Here is a 26,882-nt window from a genome sequence, read left to right on the forward strand (position 1 = left end):
TATTTGTTAGTGAAGGTGGGTGAGAAAGTGGTTTTGGGATTACTAGTACAGTATTCTCCAGGATTTGGTTGAATAGTGTAGATGATCTTACTGACTTCATAGGAAAAGTAGCAATATGATTTTTAAATTTTATTTTAGCTGGTGATTTTAATCTCTATGTGAAGGCTATCTCAGATCCATTGGCTCAAAGATTTATAGCTTCTGTGTTAACTTTTGACCTGACGTAATCAGTTAGGACCCCAGCTCATAATAAAGATTGTGTTAGATCTTGTTTTTGGTATCGCAAGAATTATAAGGGATGGACAGTTGAGAATTGATAGGAGCGAAGAAGTGGGATGTCTGATCAGAGTGATTTTTTTTTGTATTTTTTTGTTTTGTTTTTAGAAGGACAAATGTTAGGTAATGGTGAAAAAAAAAAAGTGCATAGATGTAGGGGTAGGATTGATTCAGACCTGTTTTATTTGGAATGGCGTGAACTGAAGGTTGATTCTACTTTGAATGACCCTTCTGGGCTGGTGGATTGATGGAATAATAGTATCCTCAAACTTTAGATAAAGTGGCTCCAGAAAAGGTTGAGAGTAGAAGGGTTAAATCTATGGCACCATGGTTATTGCCAGAGTTGTGTGATCAGAGAAGAGTGGTTAGGAAAATGGAAAAAATATGGGTGAAATCGCATAGTTTGGTTAATAAGATGCTGTGGCATAAGGAAGCCATTAGTGGATGGAGTCCGTGGCATACTCCTTGCATTGATGGAGGACTGGCTTTCCTCACCACGGGCTTGCTTCGGGGGCATCACAGCGTGACCTGGCACATCCCTGTGCCCGGCACCATGTATCAATGGCGACCAGTATCCATGCTCATTCGGCTTCCTCCAGTGCTGAGGCTGATGACGAGGAACCAGACGTCCTTGGCCAGGAGGAGCTCGACAATGGCTGGTCTTCAGCTCCCCTATCAGCCAGCAGCATCAATGGAACCAACAGCCCTGCCAATATCAATGGCTCAGTATCCACCGGTGTGGCTCCATGGTCCCTCGATGCCGGTGCCGATGGCCTGATCTCTGACCCAAAAAGATGCTCCATTTTATTGAGTCTGATCCGGTGTCCCATCGGGGTCACCTGGAAGCATATGTTGCAACCCTGGATGTCATGCGATGCCCCCAGGCAGAGGACACATTTATCATGAGGGTCCGTGATAGACTGCACTAGGGGCATCATTTAAAACCGGAGGTGGACATGACTGTCGAAATAAAAGGAATTCAAGGTCGAAATCGATGGCAGTGGGCTTCAATGGCCTGCACACTGCCGCTCCGGGGAAAGCGAGATGAAAGAAAACTTAACAGAATTGACGAAAAACATATCTAGGGAGCTAGAGAGGGAAGAGAGGGAGACCCAGCTCTGACCACACGAGGCAGAGAGAAAAAAAGTGCAGAAAAACACAAAGAAAAAAGCTTTCCAACACAGGCCAAATAGGCCCCAAAAGAGCAAGTCTCCCTCGACTGCGAAGTTGTAGGCTCCGTGGAAAAGAAGAGACTGAAGGGGACCCCACCTGGACGCATTCTATGATGTATTCTGGGCATACAATGAGGCCAAGTCAAAGTTCTAGTAACTTTGACATAAGGTTTTCCATGCCGGGCTCGTTTTGCTGATGTCACCCATGTGTGAGAACTAACATCCTGCTGTCCTCAGAGAGCACCTGTTACAGGTAAGTAACTCTGTTTTCTTTAGTTAATAACACAAATGGCAAAAAGTGGGAAGACTTTCAGTAAGGCAGAATAATATGATATTACTCTTTCGGATAGTAGAAGGACTAGGGGACACTCCATGAAGTTAGCATGGGGCACATTTAAAACTAATCGGAGAAAGTTCTTTTTTACTCAACGCACAATTAAACTCTGGAATTTGTTGCCAGAGAATGTGGTTCGTGCAGTTAGTATAGCTGTGTTTAAAAAAGGATTGGATAAGTTCTTGGAGGAGAAGTCCATTACCAGCTATTAAGTTCACTTAGAGAATAGCCACTGCCATTAGCAATGGTTACATGGAATAGACTTAGTTTTTGGGTACTTGCCAGGTTCTTATGGCCTGGATTGGCCACTGTTGGAAACAGGATGCTGGGCTTGATGGACCCTTGGTCTGACCCAGTATGGCATTTTCTTATGTTCTTATGATATATTTTCTTTCAGGAAACGCGGAGACAGAAGAAAACTCTTAAAAAAACTCGCAAATTTGTAGTTGATGGAGTAGAAGTGAGCGTAACAACGTCCAAAATAGTTACAGACAATGATTCCAAGAGTGAAGAAATGAGATTTCTTAGGTGAGTTGGAACCATATATGTATAGTAAGATGAAGGAAAATAAAGTACGCTAAACTACTCACAGTTTTGGTTACTGTTTACCTTAGTAGAAAGGATTGGGACAAATTTCTTTTTCTTTATTTTTCTTTTCAAGCTTGTTAATTCAGCAGTCATAGTGCTAATGAAATTCCCAGTGGTGCCCTTCTTGCTCATGTCCTTTATAAATTCCCAGTTTGCTGGATGTCCTTTATAAATTCATACTTCGCATTTTCTTTATATTTACTTTTAGATTTTAAGGTACACTACCACAGAATTTTTATGATTATAATAATAATTGACCACAAGAGATTTTGGAAACTGCATCTATTAAGCATCAGTCCTTTGTAATAATGCAAAACTTGTGAAAATGTGTTTCTTTTCTGCTGCATAAATGAAAGTGCATTCTTGCCATGATATCCATTATGCTGCATATCATAAATTACATTAGAAGCCATAACATCTGGTTAGTTGATATAGTCCATTTCTCTGAGGAGAAGCAGTATGGTATCTTCACAAGTGGATTACATTATCAGATGGAGATCAGCATGTAACTTTAATTTCAAAGCTTTGAGAAACTTTAAGAATGCTCTCTGTGCATGTGCAGCCCTAGCCACCTCTTGCCTCCCAGGCAGGACCCCTCAGTTCTATTTTTTTCATAGAGCCTGCAAGTCACAGTACTTTTTCTCTTTCTCACAACTACTGCAGTGAGTTTTTCTAGAGCTGCAGATGTTGTTTTTCCTTGCAGGGCCCCACAGATTTATCTCCTTTAGGCAAGGTGTGTTTCTGTTTTTTTCCTGTATTTTCTTGTTTTATACTTTGTTCTGTCAAATGCTGGTGCGCAGCACAGCCTGGTCAAGGTTTGTATTTTGTTAACCTTCATATGGTGTATTCTGCCGTAGTCTGATGCCTCATGGGATCTGCAGTTTTTCAGGCCTCTAATCCTGAAGATTTGCCTGGGTTCACCCTAGGCAGGAGTTTCAGGAGATTTATTCTGACTGCTGGACATTGACAGAGGCCTCTGTCAAAGGATCCAGGATTGTCTCACCCCCCTGGTGCGGGCAGGTTCCAGATGAATAATTGTTCCCATGGGAAGGAGAGAGCTTATCATTCCCACACTCCTGGAAATGTAACATAATAGCACAGTGGCTCCCAATCTGGGTTTGTGGGCCTGCCCAAGGGGTCCTCCAGAAGGAATGAAAGAAAGTTTAGCTGGGGAGAAAAAAGAGCAAGCTGCTGCTATCTGTGCTTAATTGAGCTGCTGCCTCAGGCCAGGAGAGTGAGAGTGGAGCTGCTCCAGAAACTTACCCCACATTGTTGCAAACCAGGAGGAGCAGCAAAAGAGAGGAATCGTTTTCATCCATTAGGAGTCTTGAATCACTCTGCCACCTATCCGGTGGAGGTAGAGAAAAGCAGGATCAATTGCAGCTCTCGAAAGTCATAAAGGATGTGGGGAATAAAGGGGCCAAGTGCAGCTATCTGAACATTCAGCAGCCACTGCTGCACACTGAGGAAAGCAAGAAAAAACATTTTCTGCTACTGCCACTTGCTCTGCCCCTGGCCCAAACTGAGAGAGAGGAGAGGAGAGCTGCACTAAAAAAGTGAGTAGAATTACTGAGAGGAAGATAGGAGAAAATAGGACTGGAGTTAACACTATGAGAGGAAAAACAGAGGGGAGAAGAAATGAGACAGGAATGAAGGAAGAAAAGGAAATGGAACTGAGGTTAAAGGTGAGAGGAAAGAGACAGGAGAGAAGGAAGAAAAGGAGGATAAAGAGGGAGAACAGGAATCTGTGACTGACTTGGTTAAGAGCATAGTCTATCATGGGAGAGAGAACCCCCCCAGGAATAAGGCTGAACTAAAAGTATTCAGAGGAATCGAGGGCAGGATAGAGGACCACCATGGTCCTGGAGGGAAGAAGGGAAAGATGACCGCCAGAGATCGAGGAGGAAGAGACAACAGCCAGGTGTGGTTATGACATTAAACAAAAAGTTATTTAGGGGGAGACACAGCCAGACATAAGGATCTTATTAGCTTTCTTCCCTTTGAAAAGAAAGTTATTTTGCTTTTTCTAAAATCAAAATTATTTTTTGATTATCATTTTCTGTATGTGTTTGTAAGAATCATACATGAAAATAAAGTATGAAAGAAAAGCAGGCTAAAAGGGGGGTCAATTTTTTAGAGGGTAATTTTCAAAACTTTTTATGGGGGTAAACACCACATAAAAAGGTAATTTGAAAATTTCTATTCCCCATCACTGAAGGTAAAAATTCCTGTGCTGTGAACAGCATGCAGACTTTTACCTGCAAGGAAAAAAGGAGCAGGAAGAGAAGTTAAGCAGGGAGAGGGAAAATACATGCAGCGATTTAATTTTGAAATCTTCATGCTTACTTTTATGTATGCGGATTACATTCAGGTACTATAGGTACTTTGCTTTTAAAGCAAATTAAAAGTAAACAGGAACAAAAGTACCTGCTTTTCCCCTCAGGCCCGAGTTTCCAAACAAACATTCTGCAGTCAATTTCCCTTTGAAAATTTGATTGCAGGTCTGCAGGTAATGGTGCTGATTTTCTGCCATGTCACACTAAGCTGCCAGCCTCAAACTTTTTTCAACTTGCATTTGGAGTGGGTGGTGGAGGAAACTGTTGGCCTCAGCTTTCAATTATGAGGGCAATTTTTAAATAACTTAGGAAATTACCCTACCGATTTATTCAGTTTAGATTAGTAAGCATTATTTAATATGAAGTTTTATACATTATGGATGATTCTGGAGTACATATTTCTTCTGTTATGGCATGCAAAAGATAAAGAAGTCTGTGTGGGGTCCACAAAACTTTTTGAGGCTGAAAAGGGGTCCACTTTCCCTGAAAGGTTGGGAACCCTTGTTCCCTGTACATCAGTCCAGACTCAGGGGTTTTGCTTCCCTTCCAGCAGAAGGAGATAGAGAAAGATTTTTGCTGACACTACCACATAACCTGGTGTGCCACCTGCAGTCCCTCCGTATTTCTCTGTCTCCAGCAGATGGTAGATGTGCAAAACCTGCAGTCTGGAAAATAGTTAAAAAAAAAAAAATAAAAATAATAGAAATATTTAAAGAAGTTTGTTGGAAGATTTCCTCCCGAGTGGTTGGCAGGTCCTGATGGGTCCATCCCTCCTGATACTGAGGTGGACAAACAGAAGGTTGGGGACCCTTTTAGGGCTCGTTCCTTTCACCGCTGGGGGTAGACTGCTGGTGGAGTTAGTTTCCTCTCCCCCCAAGAGGAATTTGCGGAGCCTGCTGCTCTTCTTCTGCGACGGTGGTAACTTTAAAGTTTTTAGAAAAGAAAAAATTTTCCTTTTTTCCTTTTCATGTCAGTGTTGTCCCAGGGTGGATTGGGGTGGCAGCTTTGCTAGGGAAGGGCTCGGCAGCAGCTCTCACTGTGATCTTTTTTGTATTGAAGTCCTCTGGGCGGTTGCCTGCCCACGCAATTGGGCAGGCTACTGACATGCCACGCAGCAGTAAAAGCTCTGCGTGCGGTGAGGCACGCATGCGGCTGTCCCAGACTGGTTTCTGTTCCCACTGCCTCTCTGGAGGAGAGGGCAGCTCAGGAACATTGGCAGCAGCATCGAGGAAGCAGCAAGAGCCTGGAAGGCTCACAAATGATATTGGTGCAGCAGCGGACCCCTTCTCAATTAGCACAGGAGCGGCAGCCATTTTATCTTCTCTTGTGGCTGCTTTGGAAGCCGCAAGGGGGGGAGGATCTCCCTCATTAGCTGTCCCCGGCTGATCACAACTCCGTGGAGGCCCAGGGGTCTGTCGAGGGAGGATGAGGACCTTTTGATCCCGCAACTTTTTCATCAGATTTTGTTTTATTGCTGCACAAAGTGTATTTGGCCAGGAAAGCCGCAGGGCGGCATGTTTCCGGGCATGAGGGGTCAATGGGATGTTGGCCTAGGAAGAGATCCAGAATTTTGCGGACTAGTGCCGCAACAAGGATTCAGTGAGTCCTTGGTAGGTCTACTCAGGAGCGGCGGATGAGGTCTCAGAGGATTCTGAGGATGGGGATCTTCCAGCAAACAATGCTTTTGAGGCAGAGCCTTCTCCGGATGGACAGGATATGGAGGAAAGGCTGGGACAAGCCCTAGCTGTTGAAGGGGATAATCCTAAGGTGGTTTATCTCTTCTACAAGGAAGAGCTGTGGCCCCAATTCCCTATGTCCTTAAGGAACTGGGGATTAAGATTCCATGAGAAGAATCTGATCAAGAGAGGTGGATCCAGTCATAGATGGCTTAAGAGTTCCAGTGAAAGCTTTACCCTTCCATAAGTCAGTCAGGGAGTGGGATACTTTGGAGACCGGCTTAAAGGTCGGCAGAATGATGGATATCCATTACCAGAGGACACGCTTGAGCTGTTAAAACTTCCAAAGGTAGATTCCTCAGTTTCTGCGGTCACCAAGAAGACAACGATTCCGGTGGATGGTTCTGCAGTGTTGAAAGATATGTAGGACAGGAAGCTGGAGGTCCATCTGAAAGGTTTTTGAGGTGTTTGCCCTAGGCATACATGCTGCGGTTTGCAGCAGTTTTATGCTTTGGGCTGATTTGCATTGGCTACAGCAGTTGCAGGCGGAAAAAGCAATGTCTGCTTCAGAGGCAAAGCAGGCTGAGCAGTTAGAGGTGTTGGTAGCCTGTGGAGTGGATGCATTATATGACCACCTCAGGACTTTCTCCAGAACTATGATGACACCGGTCTCGGCCAGGAGACTCTCTTGGTTATGAAACTGGTCAGCAGACGTATGGTCCAAGTCTCAGTTAAGAGTGTTGCCTTTTAAAGGAAAACTGCTTTTTGGGGAGGACTTGGAAGAGCTCATGAAACATCTAGGTGAAAATAAAGGGCATAGTTTGCCAGAGGTTAAGCCGAAAAGGGGAAAAGGATCCTTTCCTACACGTTTTCACTTTAGGGTGACTAGACGTTTTTTGCAGAATAGGGCTTTGGGAGGAACCCAGAGGCAAAGCACTGGGAGATGGCAGTCCTGGAACCAGTCCTTTTGAGATCGGAAGCCGAACAGAGATGATTCTGGCCAGGGTGCCAGTGGAGCCAAGTCCACCCAATGAAGCAAGACCGGTCCGCTCCTCAGTGTCAGCGATAGGGGGGTCAATTGACTCTTTTATGAGGAGTGTGCCAAGATCATGTCTGATCGGTGGTTAAGTGTAATAAGAGAAGGTTACACTTTAGAATTTGCTTGTCTGTTAAAGGATTTGTTCATGGTCTCCTCTTGTGCTTCTGTTGCGAAAAGGTAGATGGTACAGGAAACCATCACTCACTCACAGATGCTGGAAGCTATTGTTCCCGTTCCTGCACAGGAGTGGGTGGACGGGAAGGTATTCCATTTATTTTGTGGTCCCAAAAAAAGAGGACCTTCCATCTGATCTTGGACCTAAAAAAGGTGAACGTGGCTCTCAAAGTTCCTCGTTTTCAAACGGAGACTCTGTGGTCAGTTATTGCAGCGGTGTGCAAAGGGGAATTCTTAGCTTCTCTGGATTTGACCGAGTCGTACTTGCACATAACGATCCATCTGGATCATCAAAGGTTCCTGAGATTCGTGATCCTCAGGATCCATTTTCAATTTTGCATCATTCTGTTGGGGTTGGCGACTACTCCAAGGACATTCACCAAGGTTATGGTTGTGGTGGCGGCAGTGACTCTCAGAAAGGAGGGCATCCTAGTTCACCCATATCTGGATGATTGGCTTATTCGAGCGAAGTCAAAGGTCCTTTGCAGACAGGCAGTGGCGTTGGTGCTACAGCGGTTGAGATCCCTGGGTTGAGTAGTGAATTTGTCCAGAAGTCATCTTTCCCCGACTCATGAGTTGGAGTTCCTGGGTGCACGTTTCGACACCAAGATTGGGAAGGTGTTTCTCGCCAGGGAACACTTTTCCAAGTTGCAGAGGCAAATTCACAGTTTGTTAGAGAGAGCAGTGCCCAGGGTCTGTGATTACTTGCAGGTTCTCTGTTCCATGGCTTCAACTTTGGAGCTGGTACCTTGGATGTTTGCTCACATGAGGCATCTGCAGTCGGTATTGCTGTCGCGGTGGAATCCATTGACAGAGCAGTTTCATCTGCCATTAACTCTTATGGAGATAGCCAGGTCCAGACTTTCATGGTGGCTTGGATGGGACCACTTGGGTCGCGGAGTAAACTTAGAAGTTCCGAATTGGATAGTAGTTACAACCAATGCCAGTCTCTCCGGTTGGGGAGCTGTATGTTAGACTCAGACTGCACAGGGCCAGTGGTCAGCACAGAAGGCGTGGTCTATCAGTCGGATAGAGGCGAGAGCGGTGAGGTTCGCATTGCATGCCTTTCTATCTCTCTTGCACGGTAAACCAGTAAGGATTTTGTCAGACCGTGCAGCAGTAGTGGCTTACATCAACAGACAGGGTGGTACCAAAAATTGAGCGGTGGCTCAGGAAGCCCAGGAGTTAGTTCGCTGGGTGGAGCAGCATCTGACATTACAGCCAGCATCTCACATAGCCAGGATAGTCAATGTGCAAGCAGATTTTCTAAGTCGTCAACAGCTGGATCCCGGGGAATGGGAGTTGTCGGAGGAAGCGATGCGTCTTATCTGTTGCAGATGGGGCTGGCCCCACATGGACTTGATGGCAACTCAGTGAAATGCCAAGACACCGCACTTCTTCAGTCGCAGAAGGGAATGTGGAGCAGAAGGGGTCGATGCCTTGATGCTGCCATGGTCCCAGAGTGTTCTCCTGTAGTGTTTCCGCCATGGACATTGGAGGGCAAAGAGTTGCGACGAATAGAAATTCACTCTGGAGAGGTGATTCTAATGGCTCCGGAGTGGCATCAGTGGCTGTGGTTTGCAGATCTGGTCAATCTAGTGGTGGATGGGTCATTGCATCTCACCCATGTACCAAAGTTTCTACACCAAGGTCCATATTTTCAGATTAGGCGGCTTGCTTCTATCTTGCGGCTTGGCTTTTGAGAGGAAGCGTTTAAGGTGGAAAGGGTATTTGGAAGATGTAATTTCCACTCTGCTGCAAGCTAGGCAGACTTCAACATCCTTAGCCTATGTGAGGGTCTGGAGAGTTTTTGAGAATTGGTGCACAGAGCAGGGTGTTGATCCTACTCGAGCGTCTGTGGCACACAGTTTGACCTTTCTATGAAGGTTGGTGAAGGGTTTGGCCTTTAACTCCCTCAAAGTTCATATGGCGGCATTGGGCTTTCTTTGAGACAAGGTGCAGGGAGTAACCTTGGCTGCTCATCCTGATGTGATGCTATTTCTCCAGGAAGCAAAGCATTTGTGTTGTCCGGTGTGAAAGTTGTGACCCTCCTGGAGCCTTAAGTTGGTCCTCAAGGGCAGTGTGCAGCTCCATTCGAGCCTCGTAGGAGGGCAACTCTGAAGGATCTCACCTTAAAGGTTGTTTTCCTGTTGGCAATTTGTTTAGCTAGAAGGATTTTGTAACTTCAGGCTCTCTGTCATGTAGGGATCCCTTTTTGAAAATTATGGATTCTGGAGTCTAATTGCAAACAGTTCCTTCCTTTTTTCCGAAGGTGGTGTCGATTCACTTGAGTCAATCAGTAGAACTGCAGGCCTTTCCAAACCTGGATGCAGCAGCGCCTCACGCAAGGGAGTTATGACTCTTGGATGTAAAGCAGGCTTTGTGCAATATCTCAAGGTCACTAATAACTTCCGGCTGTCAGATCATCTTTTTGTGCTATGGAGAGGTGCAAAAAAGAGCCATAAGGCTTCAAAGTCCACCATAGCCCGGTGGTTGAAAGAAGCGATAGGTTTGGCTTACATCTGTCATGGTCGTCCTATCCCTGAGAAGTTAAGGGCTCACTCTACTTGTTCATAGGCAGCCTTCTGGGCCGAATGTCAGCAAGTATCGCCACAAGAGATTTGTAGGGCAGCTACTTGGAAGTTGCTGCACACTTTCAACAGACATTGTTTGGATGTCGAAGCTACAGAGGACATGGGCTTTAGTGAAAGTGTGCTTCGAGTGGGACTCTCGCAGTCCCACCCTGTTTAGGGAAGCTTGGGTACATCCCAGGAGTCTGGACTGATCTGGGTACATACAGGGAAAGGAAAGTGGTTCTTACTTGCCAATTTTCATTCCTGCGAGAGTTCCGCTCGAAGCACACTTTTGACAGACATCCAAACGATGTCTGTCGAAAGTGTGCAACGACTTCCAAGTAGCTGCCCTACAAATCTCTTGTGGCAATACTTGTTGACATTCGGCCCAGGAGGCTGCCTGTGATCAAGTAGAGTGAGCTCTTAACCTCTCAGGGATAGGACATCCAAATCAGTCCAGAGTCCCGCCCAGTTGATGTGGGGAGAATAGGAGAGTCTGCTCGATCTATTATTGTAAATAGGGTGAAGAATGGCACAGGTTTCATTTGCTTTCTCATGTTAAGGTTGGAAAGATTTTTCCATTATAAGGTTCCTCTTCCTACTGCTTGTTTAGGTGGATGGGATTATGTTACTTGTAGGTATGTTTAGTGGTATCTTGGCTTGGGTACAGGTCAATAGTGAGGGACTGCAGGTGGCACACCAGGTTATGTGGCAGTGTCAGCAAATCTTTCTCTGTCTCCCATCTGCTAGAAGGGAGGCAAAACCCAGGAGTCTGGATTGTTCTGTGGTACTACAGTAACAAAAATTAGCAGGTAAGAACTAGTTTTCCTTTCTAGTAGATTAACCGAATCTCCATCTTCAGCCACACAATTGGTCTCTCCACCATGAGACTCTGTGAAATATTTTCCAGCAGTGGAGAACTGTTATTTGATCTATTTGCAGCTCCTTTCCATCACAAACTTCCATGTTTCTGTTCAAAAAGAACAGACCACAGTGCTATAGTGCTGGATGCCTTCGCGATACCATAAAACAAAGGACTGATGTATGCATTCTCACCAATTCCTTTAATTGCATGAACGATTTTGAAATTGTGAAAAGACAAAGGGTCAATTCTTATAGTGCCATATTGGCCATGTCAGGCAGAATTTTCATGGCTACAGAGGCTATCGATAGATCAATCAGTTCACCTTAAAAATGTTTCCAGGCCTCATAACACAGTACAAAGGATCTCTCCTTCACCCTAATCTTCACTCCCTAGAGCTGAAAGCATGGAAAAGAAGTGCAAGAATTTTAAAAAATGTCTTCAGAAATAAAGATGATGATAGTTACAAGGAAGCCATCAATAAGAAGACCATATTGTTTCAAATGGAAAAGTTTCTCTATTTGGTCTAAATCCCAAAGGTAAAACTGATTTCAACCCAGTACATCCATTCCATTACAATACCTTCTTTCTAAATTGGAATTAAAATCTAATTGTCAAAGTACATTTAAGTGCTATTGTAGCATATCATCATCCTTTAGAAGATTTACTGGTCTCCCAAATTCCGTTGTTAATGAGATTTATAAAAGGTCTCTGTCATCTTCACCATACTGTAAAAGAATCTCAGATTAGATGGGAATTAAAACTAGTTTTAACCAGCTGAATAAATCTACCATTTGGACCAATGACAAGCAATAATCTGAAGTTCTTAATTTGGAAAGTTTGGGTTTTTGTCCTATTTATTTATTTAACAGTTTTATATACCGAATTTCTTGTAAAAGGTTACAAATCAATTCAAAACAATACAAAACAAATCAATTCAAAACAATACAAAACAATTTCATAGTAATTATATCTGCATGCAAAATAAGTGAGCTCCAGGCTCTAGTAATAAATTGTCCTTTTACTCAGATATTTTAGGACAAAGTAGTGCTCAGAACTCATCCAGAATTTTTGCCAAAATAGTGACTCAGTTCCATTTAAATCAGTCCAAAGTCTTCCATGGTCTTTTCCAAATCCACATAATAAGTAAAGCCGAACAAGCATGCCATACTTTGGATTGCAGAAGGGCATTATTATTTTACATAGAAAGATTGAAGTCATACAGAAAATCTCAGTTGTTCATTTCCTGTAACCCAAATAAGAAAGGTCAAGCAGTTAAAAATTAAACCATCTCAACTTGGTTATGAGAGCATCACTTTTTGCTATAAGGAATTGAGGGTACATCTCCCTGGCAAAGTTAAAGTTCATCAGGTCAGAGTAAAAGCAACATCTGCAGCTTTTCTATGTGCAGCTTCCATTGAGGACATTTGTAAAGCAGGTGCTTGGTCATCATTATACACATTTATAAGGCAGTATTGTCTAGAACAGGATTCTCGCATTGATAATGCTTTTGGTCAAGTGGTTTTAAAAAAAAAAAATCTCTTCAAAATCTAAAAATAAAATCCTAGCTTCAGCTCGCCCACCTTCTTTTCCTTCTCGGGTTGCACATCCTTAAAAACAGCTTGGGAGTAGCCACATATATGACTGCTTTTGTCCTACTTACTCATGAAGAAAGTAAAATTGCTTATCTATAACAGGTGTTTTTCATAGACAACTGGACAAGTCAGCGATAGAAGCTTACCTATCTCCTCATAGAGGATTTGCCCTTCTGTCTATGGAGAACATCTATTAAAAAGTAAGCGATTTTGCTGCACAGTATGATCCAGAAAACAAGTGAAGGTAAAGTGAGGCTAAAATTATCAGTACAAATTTACAGTTAGAATATGTAACTGATGGTTAATTATTTCTGCCATCATCTTCCGGCTTCACACTGATTTATCTATTGTTTAGACGTCAGGAACTGCGAGAACTACGACTTCTCCAAAAAGAAGAACAGCGAGCACAACAGCAACTTAGTAACAAACTGCTACAACAGCGAGAACAGATCTTCCGGCGTTTTGAACAGGAAATGACGGTGAGGTTTACATTTTTACACCAGCTTGTTACACAGGTGAGCTTCAGTGCTCAAGTAGAAGAGAGTGGCAGTAACAGATGGAATTTGCCTTTATAGTCAGGTAGTGCTTGGTCCTGAAAGTAATTTTAAAAGAATTCAGCTATTGGAAACAGAAGAAGTTTGGGGCATATTTTGTTTGGTCAGCAACCTTTTCTATTAGCTATTAAATTAATTTCATTTACTGGCCTAATATTTTAGGTGAGATTCAACCCCTAGTACCCTTCATAGGTTTCATGGCCTAAGTTTGGGTGGTCAACTCCGGTCCTCGAGAGCCACAAACAGGCCAGGTTCCCTGTACGTACCAGGATCAGTCCAGACTGCTGGGTTATGTCTCCCCTCCAGCAGATGGAGTCAGAGAGAAAACTGAACGCACCCCCCAGATATACTGGTGTGCCACCTGCTATCCTTCAGTATTTCCTCTGACTCCAGCAGATGAGAGACATAACCTGCGGTTTGTCCTGACTAAATTCTTTCAGGTGTTTTCTTCTCTTTTTCTGCCTACACTATCTACACTGTCTAGCTCAACTGGGGTTTTTCCCTAGTTTAAACAAAAAAAAAAAAAAGATTGTGTATTTCTTGGGTGTTATTAATTTCTCAGCGGTGCTCTGTTTGGCTCAGTATTCAGGCAGGCGTGGAGAGCTTCGCTCTCCCTATTTCCCGGATTAACTGTCCCTTTGGTATCGGGGGAGAGTTCACCGGTGGGCCGGTCACCCTCCCCCCCACCCCCCGTTTGCCAGTGGAAACTGAAGAGGGCTTTTCTCAAATTTAAAAAAAAAAAAAAAAAAAAAGGTTAATCTGTCGCGAGCACTTAAGTCCTGCTGGTTGCAGGCAGTACTCGGTTTTATGCCCTAGCCTGCCGCGCTTACCAGGGACTCCGGAGGGGGTGGATTTTGATTCACCCGGCGATTTTCTGAGCTTCGGTTTGGTGCGCTTTTTTTATTCAGTTTGTAAACTTACCCTCGGCGCGTCTTCGGTCCTGATCTCCGGATGCCGCGGTCTTCGGCCTGCACGGCCTGTGGCAGGGCGGGGGCGCGACTCTCCAGGGAGGGTCTCTGCTCCCGTTGTATTCCCGGGGGCGAGGGACCCTCCCGGGGGCCGAGCGCTGCCCGCAGCGGCACGATCCTGTCTTCTTCGGCACGGCAGGGGAGGCTGGCTGCCACGCGGCCGGCGGCCCCGCCTCCTTGTGAGAGGGCGGCGGCCATTTTAGGCGCGCGGCAGCCTGCTGAGATTGAATCGGAGGATGAGGGTTCCTCTCCTCTCTCGCCGCCCGAGTTGAGCCCGCGCAGTGGAAATGACCCAAATGGTCCTCCGGCCCCTCCCCCTTCGGGCTCCACTAAACGGAGGGTTCCTTTCTCCTCAAAATTTGTACTTTTAATGCATCAGGCATTCTTAGAAGCTGAGGCAGGCTGGGAGCCGGATGACCCCCCCCCCCGCGAAGGTTCCTAGGGTCACAGGCATGACGGGGGTGACTAGAAAAGCGGGGACTTCAGGGGGAGCGGGCGATATATCTTTAGGGGACACGTGTGATCCAGGAGGACTGGATGTCGACCAGGTCTCCCCAGATGCTGCTGCGGCAGGGGTCTCGGAACCACAGGAGGCGCTTGAGGGGGATGACTCCGAAATTTTGCGCCTGTTTGGCAAGGATGAGCTTAATTTTCTCATCCAGCATGTGTTAAAGGAATTAGAGATTCCCGCCCCGCAGCAAGAGACAGATACTTCTACGGGGGATGTAGCAATGGCGGGTTTGAGGTCCCCCCCGCAAACTTTTCCCTTACATCCCAAGGTGGTACAGCTGGTATCTAAAGAATGGGAGGTTCCAGAGGCATCCCTGCGTGTTAGCAGGGCGATGAATAAGCTGTACCCTCTGCCCTCACAGTCTTTGGAAATTTTTAAGGTTCCCGCCGTGGATTCGGCTGTCACCGCTGTGGTGAAACATACTACCATTCCGGTCACGGGAGGCGTAGCGTTGAAGGATCTTCAGGATAGAAAGTTAGAGGTTCTCCTGAAGCGCATGTTTGAAATAGCGGCCCTGGGGGTACGTGCGGCAGCTTGCAGCAGTATGGTGCAGAGAGCCACTCTCCGCTGGGTTCAGCAATTGCTCACCACACAGGAGCTCCCACCTGCCGAGGCGGAGCAGGCTAACTGTGTGGAGGCGGCGGTGGCTTACACTGCGGACGCCTTGTATGATTTGTTGCGAACCTCTGCCCGTACTATGTCCTCAGCGGTCGCTGCGCGACGATTGCTTTGGCTTCGCTGTTGGTCGGCGGACGCCTCGTCTAAGTCACGGCTAGCCGCTTTCCCCTTCAAGGGGAAGTTATTGTTTGGTGAGGAATTGGACCAACTCATCAAAGACTTAGGGGATAATAAGGTATATAAATTGCCGGAGGACAAGCCCCGTCAGTTTCGTCCTTTCGGGAATACGCGATCCCGGTTCCGTGGGCAGCGCAGATTTCGCTCCGGAAGGGGTGGTTCCTTTTCGCAGAAACAGCAAGGCCCGAGGTCGCAGACGTGGTCTCCTTGGTCTTCTTCCTTTCGTGGCAGGCGACCGCAGCGATTGGGAGCCTCCCAGCAACCGGCCGCCGGAAAACCGCCCCAATGAAGGCGCGCTGGCCCACTCCTCCTTCCCCCGCATCGGAGGTCGTTTATCCCTGTTTTGGGAGGAGTGGGTCAAAATCACGTCCGATCAGTGGGTTCTCGACGTGGTGCGCTACGGTTACGAGTTGGACTTTGCTCGGCCCCTCCGGGACTTTTTTATGATATCTCCTTGCGGACCTCGAGAAAAGCAACTGGTTATAGCTCAGACGGTAAACCACTTACGGGCCCTCGGAGCGGTGCTCCCCGTTCCCTCGGACGAGACAAGAACGGGCCGCTATTCCATTTATTTCCTAGTCCCAAAGAAGGAAGGTACCTTCCGTCCTATTCTGGATTTGAAGCGAGTAAACAAGGCGTTACGCGTTCCCCGGTTTCGCATGTAAACTCTACGGTCTGTTATTGCGGCCGTCCACAAGGGAGAATTTTTGGCTTCTTTGGATCTAGCCGAGGCGTATCTCCACATCGGAATCCGGGAAAGGCATCAGAGATATCTGAGATTCATGGTGTTGGGAGAACATTACCAGTTTTGCGCCCTTCCATTCGGCCTGGCTACGGCTCCGAGAGTGTTCACCAAGGTTCTTGTGGTAGTTGCAGCCTCCCTGCGACGTCAAGGGGTATTGGTACATCCCTACCTGGACGATTGGCTTATACGGGCGAAATCGGAGTGCGACTGCAACCGGGCGGTCCAGTTGGTGGTACAGCAACTTCAGTCGCTAGGCTGGGTGGTCAACTTTGCAAAGAGCCAGCTAATTCCAAGTCAGCGGTTGGAATTTTTGGGAGCGCGTTTCGATACCCTGGTGGGCAAGGTATTCCTGACTCGGCAGAGGATGGAGCATCTGATGTGTCAGGTGCGGAGGCTTCTGGGTCTCCACTTGCCCACAGCCTGGGATTATATGCAGGTCATTGGACATATGGTGTCTACTCTGGAGATGGTACCGTGGGCTTTTGCTCATATGCGGCCGTTGCAAAGGGCTCTCCTTTCGCGCTGGGATCAGAAATCCGAGGATTACGGAGTACAGTTACCTCTGTTGGAGCCGGCGCGATCCAGCTTAGCGTGGTGGTTGGTCCCGGACAATCTGCTACAAGGAGTGGACCTCGAGCCCCCCAATTGGGTCATAGTGACGACGGATGCCAGTCTGACCGGTTGGGGAGCGGTCTGTCAATCACGGGCGGTACAAGGTTCGTGGACCCCTCGCCAAGCATCGTGGTCCATCAACCGTCTGGAGACCAGGGCAGTCCGTCTCGCCTTGTGTCAGCTTCTGCCCTTGGTACAGGGACGGGCAGTTCGGGTCCTCACAGACAACGCCACCACGGTAGCATACATAAATCGCCAGGGCGGCACGAGAAGTCAGCAGGTGGCGGTCGAGGCGTCTTTGTTAATGACCTGGGCGGAGCGTCACCTCGCCCGCATCGCAGCCACTCACATCGCAGGCGTAGACAACGTGCAAGCGGATTATCTCAGTCGTCAGCACTTGGATCCCGGGGAATGGGAGCTCTCGGATCAGGCGATGAGTCTCATCACCCGGCGATGGGGGGTGCCGCGAATGGACCTGATGGCAACTCGGCTCAACGCCAAGGCAGCGCGTTTTTTCAGCCGGAGGCGAGAACACGGATCGGAGGGGGTGGATGCTCTCGCGATTCCATGGCCTTATCACATCCTCCTATATGTGTTTCCCCCCTGGCCCTTGGTCGGCAAGGTGTTAAGGCGTCTAGAATCCCATCGGGGTCCAGTGATTCTCGTGGCTCCCGAGTGGCCAAGAAGACCATGGTTTGCCGACCTCGTCAATATAGCCAGAGACGGGCCTTTACGGTTGGGCCACCTTCCGAACCTTCTTCGTCAAGGACCAGTATTTTTCGATCAGGCGGATCGCTTTTGTCTGGCGGCTTGGCTTATGAACGGAGGCGCTTGAGAAAGAAGGGTTATTCTGAACCGGTAATTTCTACCTTGCTTCGCGCGCGGAGACCCTCTACCACGCTTGCTTATGCCAGGGTGTGGAAAGTTTTTGATTCCTGGTGCGCGGCCGCCCAAGTTCAGCCTCGTCGTGCGGTCATTGCGGACATCCTTACTTTTCTTCAGGATGGTCTGAAGAAGGGGTTAGCTTACAGTTCGCTGAGAGTCCAGGTGGCGGCTCTGGGTTGTTTGAGGGGAAAGATTGACGGCTCCTCTCTCGCGTGTCATCCGGATGTGTCCCGATTCTTACGCGGTGTTCGAAATTTGCGTCCTCCTCTCAGAGCCCCTTGTCCTTCCTGGAACCTGAATTTGGTACTCAAGGGCCTCACCGTCGCGCCATTTGAGCCGCTGAAGCGAGCCACCTTAAAGGATCTCACCCTCAAGACAGTGTTTTTAGTGGCCATAGCGTCCGCGCGTCGGGTGTCGGAGCTACAGGCACTCTCGTGCAGGGATCCGTTCTTGCGTATCTCTGATTCCGGGGTCTCGTTACGTACGGTCCCTTCGTTCTTGCCTAAGGTCGTATCGGCTTTTCACGTCAATCAGTCCGTGGACTTGCCGTCGTTCTCGGAGAAGGAGCTGCGGGCTTCTCATGGTTCCGACTTGAAGCGTTTGGATGTTCGTCGAGTGCTTTTGCATTATTTGGAGGTCACCAATGCTTTTCGGCGGTCGGATCATCTGTTCGTGTTGTGGCAGGGGGCCAAAAAGGGTTTACAGGCCTCTAAAGCAACTATTGCCCGATGGCTGAAGAGCGCAATAGCGGCCACGTACATTGGGTGTGGTAAGTCCGTTCCAGACGGGCTTAAAGCTCACTCTCTCCGTTCGCAGGCGTCTTCCTGGGCTGAGAGTACTCTGGTCTCTAGCCAGGAGATTTGCAGGGCGGCCACTTGGAAGTCGTTGCATACTTTTGCCCGACATTATCGGGTAGATGTTCGGGGGCCGTCAGCGGATTCTTTTGGCAGCAGTGTGATTCGAGCAGGACTCTCGGGGTCCCATCCCATTTGAGGCGGCTTGGGTACATCCCAGCAGTCTGGACTGATCCTGGTACGTACAGGGAAAGGAAAATTATGTTTCTTACCTGATAATTTTCGTTCCTGTAGTACCAAGGATCAGTCCAGACGCCCGCCCTATATTGTGCAGGAGACTCCGCTCGAATCCCGTTTTCTATCACACTTCTGGTTTGAACATGGTAAGTGAAATTTTCCTCATGTCTTTTTTGGGGACAGAATGTCTTCGGACTGCAGATTTGTTGTTCGCTTCGTTGGCGCATTGCGTTCCCTTAGTTTGCCTTTTACTGTTTTTGCCTTACTTACTACTTGAGCTAGACAGTTGCAATGGTTCTTTGGCTACGTGTGCGGAGGAGTTCTTTTCTTCTTCTGCTTTGTTATCCATTATACTGAAGGACAGCAGGTGGCACACCAGTATATCTGGGGGGTGCGTTCAGTTTTCTCTCTGACTCCATCTGCTGGAGGGGAGACATAACCCAGCAGTCTGGACTGATCCTTGGTACTACAGGAACGAAAATTATCAGGTAAGAAACATAATTTTCCTTTTTCAGGTTATTCACAATGAATAGGCATGAGATATATTAGCATGCCCTACCTCCATCGTATGCAAATCTGTCTCATGCCTATTCATTGTGGATATCCTGAAAACTTGTCCGATTTGTGTCTCTTGAGGACTGGACTTGGCCACCCCTGGTGTAGTGACATATATATACTGTTCCAAAGAGGAAGAAAATTATGTTGGCTTAAGAAAGCAAAAGCTTTTGTTTATTTTAATAAAATGACTGTTTCTGCATGGTTTGGAAATTAGTTTCTTAACAAATGCATCATTTGACAGGGTAAAAAGCGTCATTATGATCAAGAAATTGAAAATTTAGAAAAGCAGCAAAAACAGACCATAGAACGCCTGGAACAGGAGCACACAACACGCTTGCGAGATGAAGCAAAGAGGATAAAAGCAGAACAGGAGAAGGAACTTTCTAAGTTTCAGAATGTGCTAAAAAACCGAAAGAAAGAAGTAAGTGTATTGATTTCATTTTGAAATTAACAAATTGTTTTGAAAAGTACAAGGTCAAGTAAAAATATGGCCACTAAAAGAATTCTCAGGAATCAGAATATACCAGTTTATGCAGATAGTGTTATGTGTTTTTTAATCTGTGATATAATTAATCTTGGTTAAGGAAAACGTATTTACGTTTTGAAAATGGCTGTAAAAGTTGTCGTCTTTCGTTTTTAACTGAATAATGCTATTGCTGTGCTATGGTTAATTTCAGATGTCAGTGTTGCCATATATTGTGGTATTCTATTGCTAAAGCTGGTATTAGCCTGTCTTACTGCATGTGTTTTAACCTCCTAAATGAAGTTTTAAATATTTTGGATCTCCTGTTTTTCTAATCTATTTCATATGCATAGGCACTTATATATATATATATATATATATATATATAAGTGCCTATGCACTATATATATATATATATATATATATATATATATATATATATTCATTGATCAGTTAGCAGTGATAGATGTCAATTAAACAAAAAAGATAAAATATATACTTGCCCCTTTAGTAAGAATAAGAACCACTATCAAAATGAACTATAATAATTGGTAATGCCTAGAAATGTATTGCTTTTTTGGTCTTATATCTAAACACAGTCACCTAGAATATGATGGCAGTTAGGGACCATCCAGTCTGCCCAGTTTATAATTTAATCTGTATATCAAATTTAGGAGATGGCTTCAGGCTTTGAGCATTCGTTGACAAAGTAAAAGGGAACGCCTAATGAGGGCATTGTATCTGTCCTGCATGTGTGTTCCCTCTTTCAACTCTGAATCCAGCAAGCAGACGAGTGAAAAGAAATTGACAGGAAAAGCTTGAACATTTGTTACTCAAATGTCATAGGTTACAAGTTGTAGTACAGCTGCATTCTTGGTTTTTGGCATTGGTGTTTCCTATTCATACCCCAGATCAGTCCAGACAAGTGGGTTTTGCATCCCTATCAGCAGATAAAGGCAGAGAACAAAAGCTTTGAGGCACTGCTACATAACCAAGAGTGCCACCTGCAGTCCCTCAGTATTTCTGTCTCCAGTAGATGGTAGAGGTGCAAACCTGCAGGCTGGAGTTTAAAAAAAAAAAAAAGAAAGGAAATAGATATAAATTCTTGGAAGAAGTAAGAAGAGCTCCCTGAGGTGTTAGGTTCCTCTGTGGGCCATCCCTCAGGTAGAGCAGGGCAAGCAGGGAATTGGTTATCTCTGATCTGCCTTGGCCCTTGTCTTCCAGAGGGCAGGAAAGCCAGGGGTCCTAGTTCCTGGTTCCTTCATTCCCTCTGAGGTCCTCTCACCCTCAGCCAGAAGCAGGGAAGTATTCTTTTTGTTGCTTTTTCCCTTTGTTGGTTGTTGCTCCTTTAAGTAGTTCTGAAAAAAAAAAAAGCCTCACAGCCTCAAAGCTGGGATAGCTCGGGCAGCTTTGCTCCCACCGGTGATCATGATGGTTTGGTGAGAAGAGATTTGACCAACTTGGTGGCAGCACCAGTGGTCCGGGACAGCACTGGAAGGAGCGTTGACGGAACACATGGCTGTGAGGCTATTTTTGGTGCAGGCTGCAGCAGGAAAGTGTTCAGGGCTTGTAGTTTGAGGCAATCGCGCCTCAATAAGGTCTCTATGGGTTCTGTCTGTGTCGCTGGAGGTGAAAGGTCCTCCGCGGGAGGCGCACTTAACAAGCGCAGCACCCGGCCTACTGATCCCATTCAGGAGGCCCTGGGGGCAGAGAGGATGGCGGCCATTGTGCCAACACGTGGTGCAACAGCTAGGGAGTTCTTCTCCCTTCCCCCTCTGTACAATTTTGGCATGAGTCACGGCAGCAGCATAGTGCCTTCTACTCAGTGCGGGGAAGTGCGCAGGGCCTGCAATTTGAGGAAATTGTGCCCCAATAAGGCCTTGTCTGCTGTCTGTGTTGCTGGAGGAGAAGGGTCCTCTGTGGGCGGCACAGATAGCAAGCACTGCGCCCGGTCGCCTGGATCTGTTCCGGAGGTCTCGGGGGGGGTTGGAGGGAACAGCTGCTATTTTGACTGCACATGGGACAGTAGCTAGGAAGCTGCTCTCCCATTTTTCCCCATCCTATTTTTTGGCGCTGGCCATGGCAGCATCTTAGCACTTTCTGCTCAGCACGGGAAAGTGTGCCCAGTAGTTTGAGGTGATCGTGCCTCACTAAGTTATCATAGTGTGCTGCCTGTGCTTCTGGAGGCGAAGAGACCTCCGCGGAAGGCACAGTTATCATGCGCTGCATTCTGGTCATCTGGTTCCACTCAGGAGGCCCCAGGAGGATCGGTAGGGATGGAAGACATTTTGACTGCATATGGGGCAGCATGGGGGAACCAAAGGGATTCGGTGAGCAAGGGGTCCTGTGAGTCTAAGGAGTTTTCCTCAAGCTTTGTCCTTTGCTCCATTGGGTTTGTAGGGCACAGAAGGAAGCGACAAATAAAGGAGCGGGCTTGCAGGAGACTCATATCTCGGCTTAGATGTCTAGAGCGGACACACAATCCCGGTCGGGGGGGGGGGAAGGGAATTCCTTTGATTCCTCAGTCTGGGACACTCATATGGTGTACGGATTTGGAGACTTTGGTCGTTTCTGATGGTGACAGTCCCCAAGGGGGGTCAATCACCAGGAGGGCCTACGAGATGGTCATCAAGACAATCTGGGAGTTGTTCCTGAGGGAGTACTAGCTGGGATCAGGTCCCTAGGAAGGAACTACTTCTTATTCCCCTTGTGGTAAGGGAACTGGGGACCTGAATCATGCATGAGCATTCAGACAAGGAAGGGGGGGCTACCCTGTTCTGGATAACTTGCGGAACTATAAGGAGTTCATTGTCCTCGAGTGGGCTTTTCTTGAGGCTAGTCTAAAGGTGACTAGGGCCATGCTGAAGTGGTCCCCTTGTCAGAAGAGATCTTGGATCTCTGGAAGTTTCCAAATGTGGAAGAGACATTTGAGGTCTCGGCCTTGATTCTTCGACCTGCTCTTTCTGTTAGCCGGACGCAGGCAACTAGGTTTAAAGCAGGTGTGCCCTAGGGGGCAGAAGCCCTGTATGATTTGGTGTGGATGTCAACCTGAAATATGGTGAGGACAAGTAGGCTATCAAGAAGAATTTCCGTCGTGTGCCCAAATGAGGGACGTGAGTTCTTTTTAGGTCTGGCAAGTTGACCTCTGGCACGAGGCAAAAGCAGGCCTCAGGTTGGCAATAGTCTGTCTGGGTTCCCACTGGATTTCCAGGAATGGTGCCAGTCCGAAGACCGGAGGAGCTTAGATTTTGTAATGAAGTCAGGCACGTCCTCTCTTTGGTTGAAACTGTAGGAGGGAGGTTGGCTTGCTTCTGTGAGGAGTGAACCAGGACCAGTGGGATGGGATGCTTTCTTGGTTTCCCAATGCAGGTCCTGATCCAAGTGAAAACGCTGTGGATGCTCATTGTAGCGGTTCGAAAAGGAGAATTTCTAGAGGCCCTGGATCTGTTGGAGGCCTATCTGCATTGTCTTATTCGACCAAATGCCCAGAAGTTTTTTGATGTTTTTGGTGCTGGGTCAGCTTTTCGACCCTTATCTGGACACCTGGCTCATTGGAGTTATCTGGTGCTGTCCTGGACGTTGGTCTATCTGGGGGTGCAGGCCTGTATCCATTTGGGTGTACTTTTTCTCTCAGATTGGAGAGAATCGCAAGGATTCAAAGTCAGATGGGGCATGTCTTGAGGCTGCCAGTTACCAAGGTCTGGGATGATTTATGGGTACTGGGTTCTGTGGCGTCCATGCTAGATTTGATGACATAGGCATTTGCCCACCCTCAGCTCTCCAGCGAGTGCTGGTGGCCTGTTTGATATCCGTTGTGAGAGAAATATCAACGGGTTTTACCGCTGCGTGGGAATCCAGATTCAGTCTCTCATGATGGCGGAGTGGATCTGGAGACTTCCGACTGGGTAGTGGTGACCATGGATGCCAGACTCAGTGGTGGTGGGGGGTCAGCTTTGGATGGACAGCTCAAGGTTGGTGGTCACCTGTGGAAGATCCTGGCCTATCAATCATTTTGAAAATGAGGGCAATTGCAGGGCATTGATATTTTGTCCCCCCCTCAATCTCGAGGACTTGTGATGACAGTTTTTGTCAGGCAGTGCAACAATGGTGACACTATGAATTTCACTTTAGCTCAGGAGGGCCAAGAGTTTCTTTTCTGGATGGGTAGGCATTTGCAAAGGATAATAGCTTTTGCTGTGGCCGGAGTGGATAATGTGCAAACAGACTTTCTCAGCAGGCATCAGCTGATTCCGGCGGAATGAGATTTGTCGATGGAGGCCTTCAGCCTCATTTAGGTTGGCTGGGGAAGTCCTAACAGGAGCTGATGGCGTGTCAGAGCAATATCAATGCACCAGTCGCAGAAGAGAGATCTGGGCTGAAGGCTAGACACTCTGGTTTCCTCATAGCCAATGGAGATCCTGCAGTTCTAGTTTCCTCAGTCGCAGTTTATAAATCGTGGTTTGCAATGCTTTGAGAAACCTCTGGCTGAGTAGTGCTCTGGGCTCCAGAATGGCCACCTTGTCCATGGTTCACAGATATGGTTCATCTCGCAGTAGATGGGCTCCAGGGCCTATTTTTTCGGATCAGGCGGATTGCCTTTTTCTCATGGCTTGGTCTTTGAGCGACGGCATTGAAGGTTAAAAGGTTACCCAGGGGCGGCCATTGTCACTTTGCTCAGGCCAAGAAACCATCCATGTCTTTGGCTTTGCCAGGTGTGGAGGTTCTCTGAGACTTGATGTGTAGAAAGAAGCCTAGACCTCTGGCATGTGGGGATCCCTCATATTTTGGCCTCTTTTGCAACAGGGCTTGTCCAAAAGGCTTAGCTTGCATTTCCCTTTCATGCGAGTGGCAGCAATATGCGGGCCTTTGTCGTTACATCCAGATGTGATACGGTTCAGGAAGGGGGTCAAGCCTTTGTGGCCGTGGGTGCGTCGATTGTGTCCTTTTGAACTTTGTCCGAAGATTATGCAAACTTCCGTTCGTGCCATTGCGGAAGTTGTTGAAGGATCTTACCCTGAAGGTGGTGGAACTTCCCATGTTTTCGACTTGGTTATCTGAGTCGTCAAAGGCAAGGAAGCTTCTTTTGTTGGGGGTTGGAGTTCTGTTGCAGTATTGCAAAGCCGTCGTCAGTTTCAGATGGTCAGAACATCTATTTGTTTTGTTAGGTGATCCAAAGAAGTATCATAAGGCTTCTAATGACTCTATTTCATATTGGTAATAGGAAGCTATTGTTTGAGCCTATAGCTGTAAGAAGGGTTGCGAGCACGCTCTACTAGGGCACAGGCGGTCTCTTGGGCTGAGTGTTGATTAATGTTGCCACAGGTCTTCTGTGGGGCGGTAACAAGAGGGCCAAGAGTACCTGCTCTTGGTATTACTGGTTGGATGTTCAGGCGCTGGCTGAATCGAGGTTTGGCATCAGTGTGTTGCGAGCAGGTCTTTCGCATGCTCACCCAAGGTAGGGGTGCTTTGGTACATCCTACTTGCCTGGACTGATCTAGGGTACAAACAGGAAAAGAAAATTGGTTCTTACCTGCTAATTTTCATTCCTGAAGTACCACAGATCAGTTCAGAGACCCAGTCCCATAGTTACGAAAGACCGCAAACCGTTAGACTTGCATGAATACAATCTGAGGATGTTCATTATGTGTATATCCACAACATAAACAGGATTTAATTGGTTCCATGGGATCATTCTGGATCTAATTCAAGGGTTTGGTAGTTGTCCTGGGAGGGCGGGATGTAGTTGTTTTTCGCTCTAGTTTGGCTTAGGTACAGGTCAATACTGAGGGACTGCAGGTGGAACTCTCGGTTATGTAGCAGTGCCTCAAAGTTCTTGTTCTCCGTCTCCAGCTGCTGGTATTAGCAGGTAAGAACCAATTTTCCTTTTTTCACCATCGAGACATTCCAGTCATAGATAGCATGCTTTGATGCATAGTAAACAGCTGATATGTGATTTAATGCATAGGAGTGTACAGTGAAAATGAATTAACCTGCAGTAGATGAGAGAGACACTCTATAACCAATGTACTATTATTGGGTCCATGAACACCACTCTCTCATATATGTAGACCCAAGCCATAACTTACTCCTTTTGTGCTGTAGGGCTGTTACATTCCTCATCATCATTTGGATTACCTTGCATAGTATATCTAAGATCCAGATTTCTAGGAACTCAAATTTTTCATATTCATGTTCACTTAACCCATTGCCATAGCATTCAGTATTTTTGCAGCATACTAGGATGTAATGAGTCTAAGGTAACAGAAATATTCAGTTACATATCCACTAGGGCTGTAGATTTTCCAATGAAAATTGGATGCTGCTTCATTCAAAGAATAGTTTCTTCAGGTAGATCAGAATTTTAAAAGTGCTGAAATTTCATTTGGCCTATGCAATGCTGATGGTGGTATGATCAAAGCTTACTTTTCTTATTCTAATGAACTACAAAAATAGGAGATATTCAAAATATTTGAGCAAATAGAAGAACTGTGCACAGGACCAACACCTAGAGGAATATAAAAGAAGAACACAATGATTTCTGTGAAATCTAAGTAGTGCTGTTTTGTACACTAAAGATAATCTCTAGATATTAAATGAACAAAAATCCTTACTCCATGGGATCCAGTGTTTATTTTAATTGTTGCTACTTTCTTATCCTGCTAGACCAGACCAGACAAGTGTGTTTTATACCACTGTCCTCCAGATGATGGATACAGGACATGCCTTTTTCTCCAATACATCATCATATTTATTTCTTTAAAATCTTATGTTCTACATCTTCCAACCAATTGTCCAGTGTGGATTACAAAATTGAACAATCATAAAATTGTGATACATACAACATAAAACAACCAATAAAATATAAACACTCAATAAAACTTCACTCACAACACCAAATAAAACAGATAATAAAACATAATGAGAACACCACATCACCCATCACTGGATAAAGGGATGTGCAGCCTGAGCCTTTGCTAGTAATCTAAGAACATAAGAAAATGCCATACTGGGTCAGACCAAGGGTCCATCAAGCCCAGCATCCTGTTTCCAACAGTGGCCAATCCAGGCCATAAGAACCTGGCAAGTACCCAAAAACTAAGTCTATTCCATGTAACCATTGCTAATGGCAGTGGCT

The 26,882-nt window shown here is 46.4% G+C and overlaps 1 protein-coding gene across 2 annotated transcripts in view; it reads left to right on the forward strand.

Annotated features, from left to right (window-relative positions):
- The window catches only part of SLK (STE20 like kinase), a 194,639-nt gene that overhangs the window by 101,453 nt on the left and 66,304 nt on the right, over nucleotides 1–26,882 (forward strand). For both annotated transcript variants that reach the window (XM_029610310.1, XM_029610311.1), the window contains exons 10-12: nucleotides 2,180–2,310; nucleotides 12,981–13,104; nucleotides 19,526–19,705. In XM_029610310.1, coding sequence (XP_029466170.1) covers nucleotides 2,180–2,310; nucleotides 12,981–13,104; nucleotides 19,526–19,705 — 435 coding nt within the window. The remainder of the gene's footprint in view (nucleotides 1–2,179; nucleotides 2,311–12,980; nucleotides 13,105–19,525; nucleotides 19,706–26,882) is intronic.

Source organism: Rhinatrema bivittatum, chromosome 7 (assembly GCF_901001135.1).
Source record: "Rhinatrema bivittatum chromosome 7, aRhiBiv1.1, whole genome shotgun sequence".
Lineage (NCBI taxonomy): Eukaryota > Metazoa > Chordata > Amphibia > Gymnophiona > Rhinatrematidae > Rhinatrema > Rhinatrema bivittatum.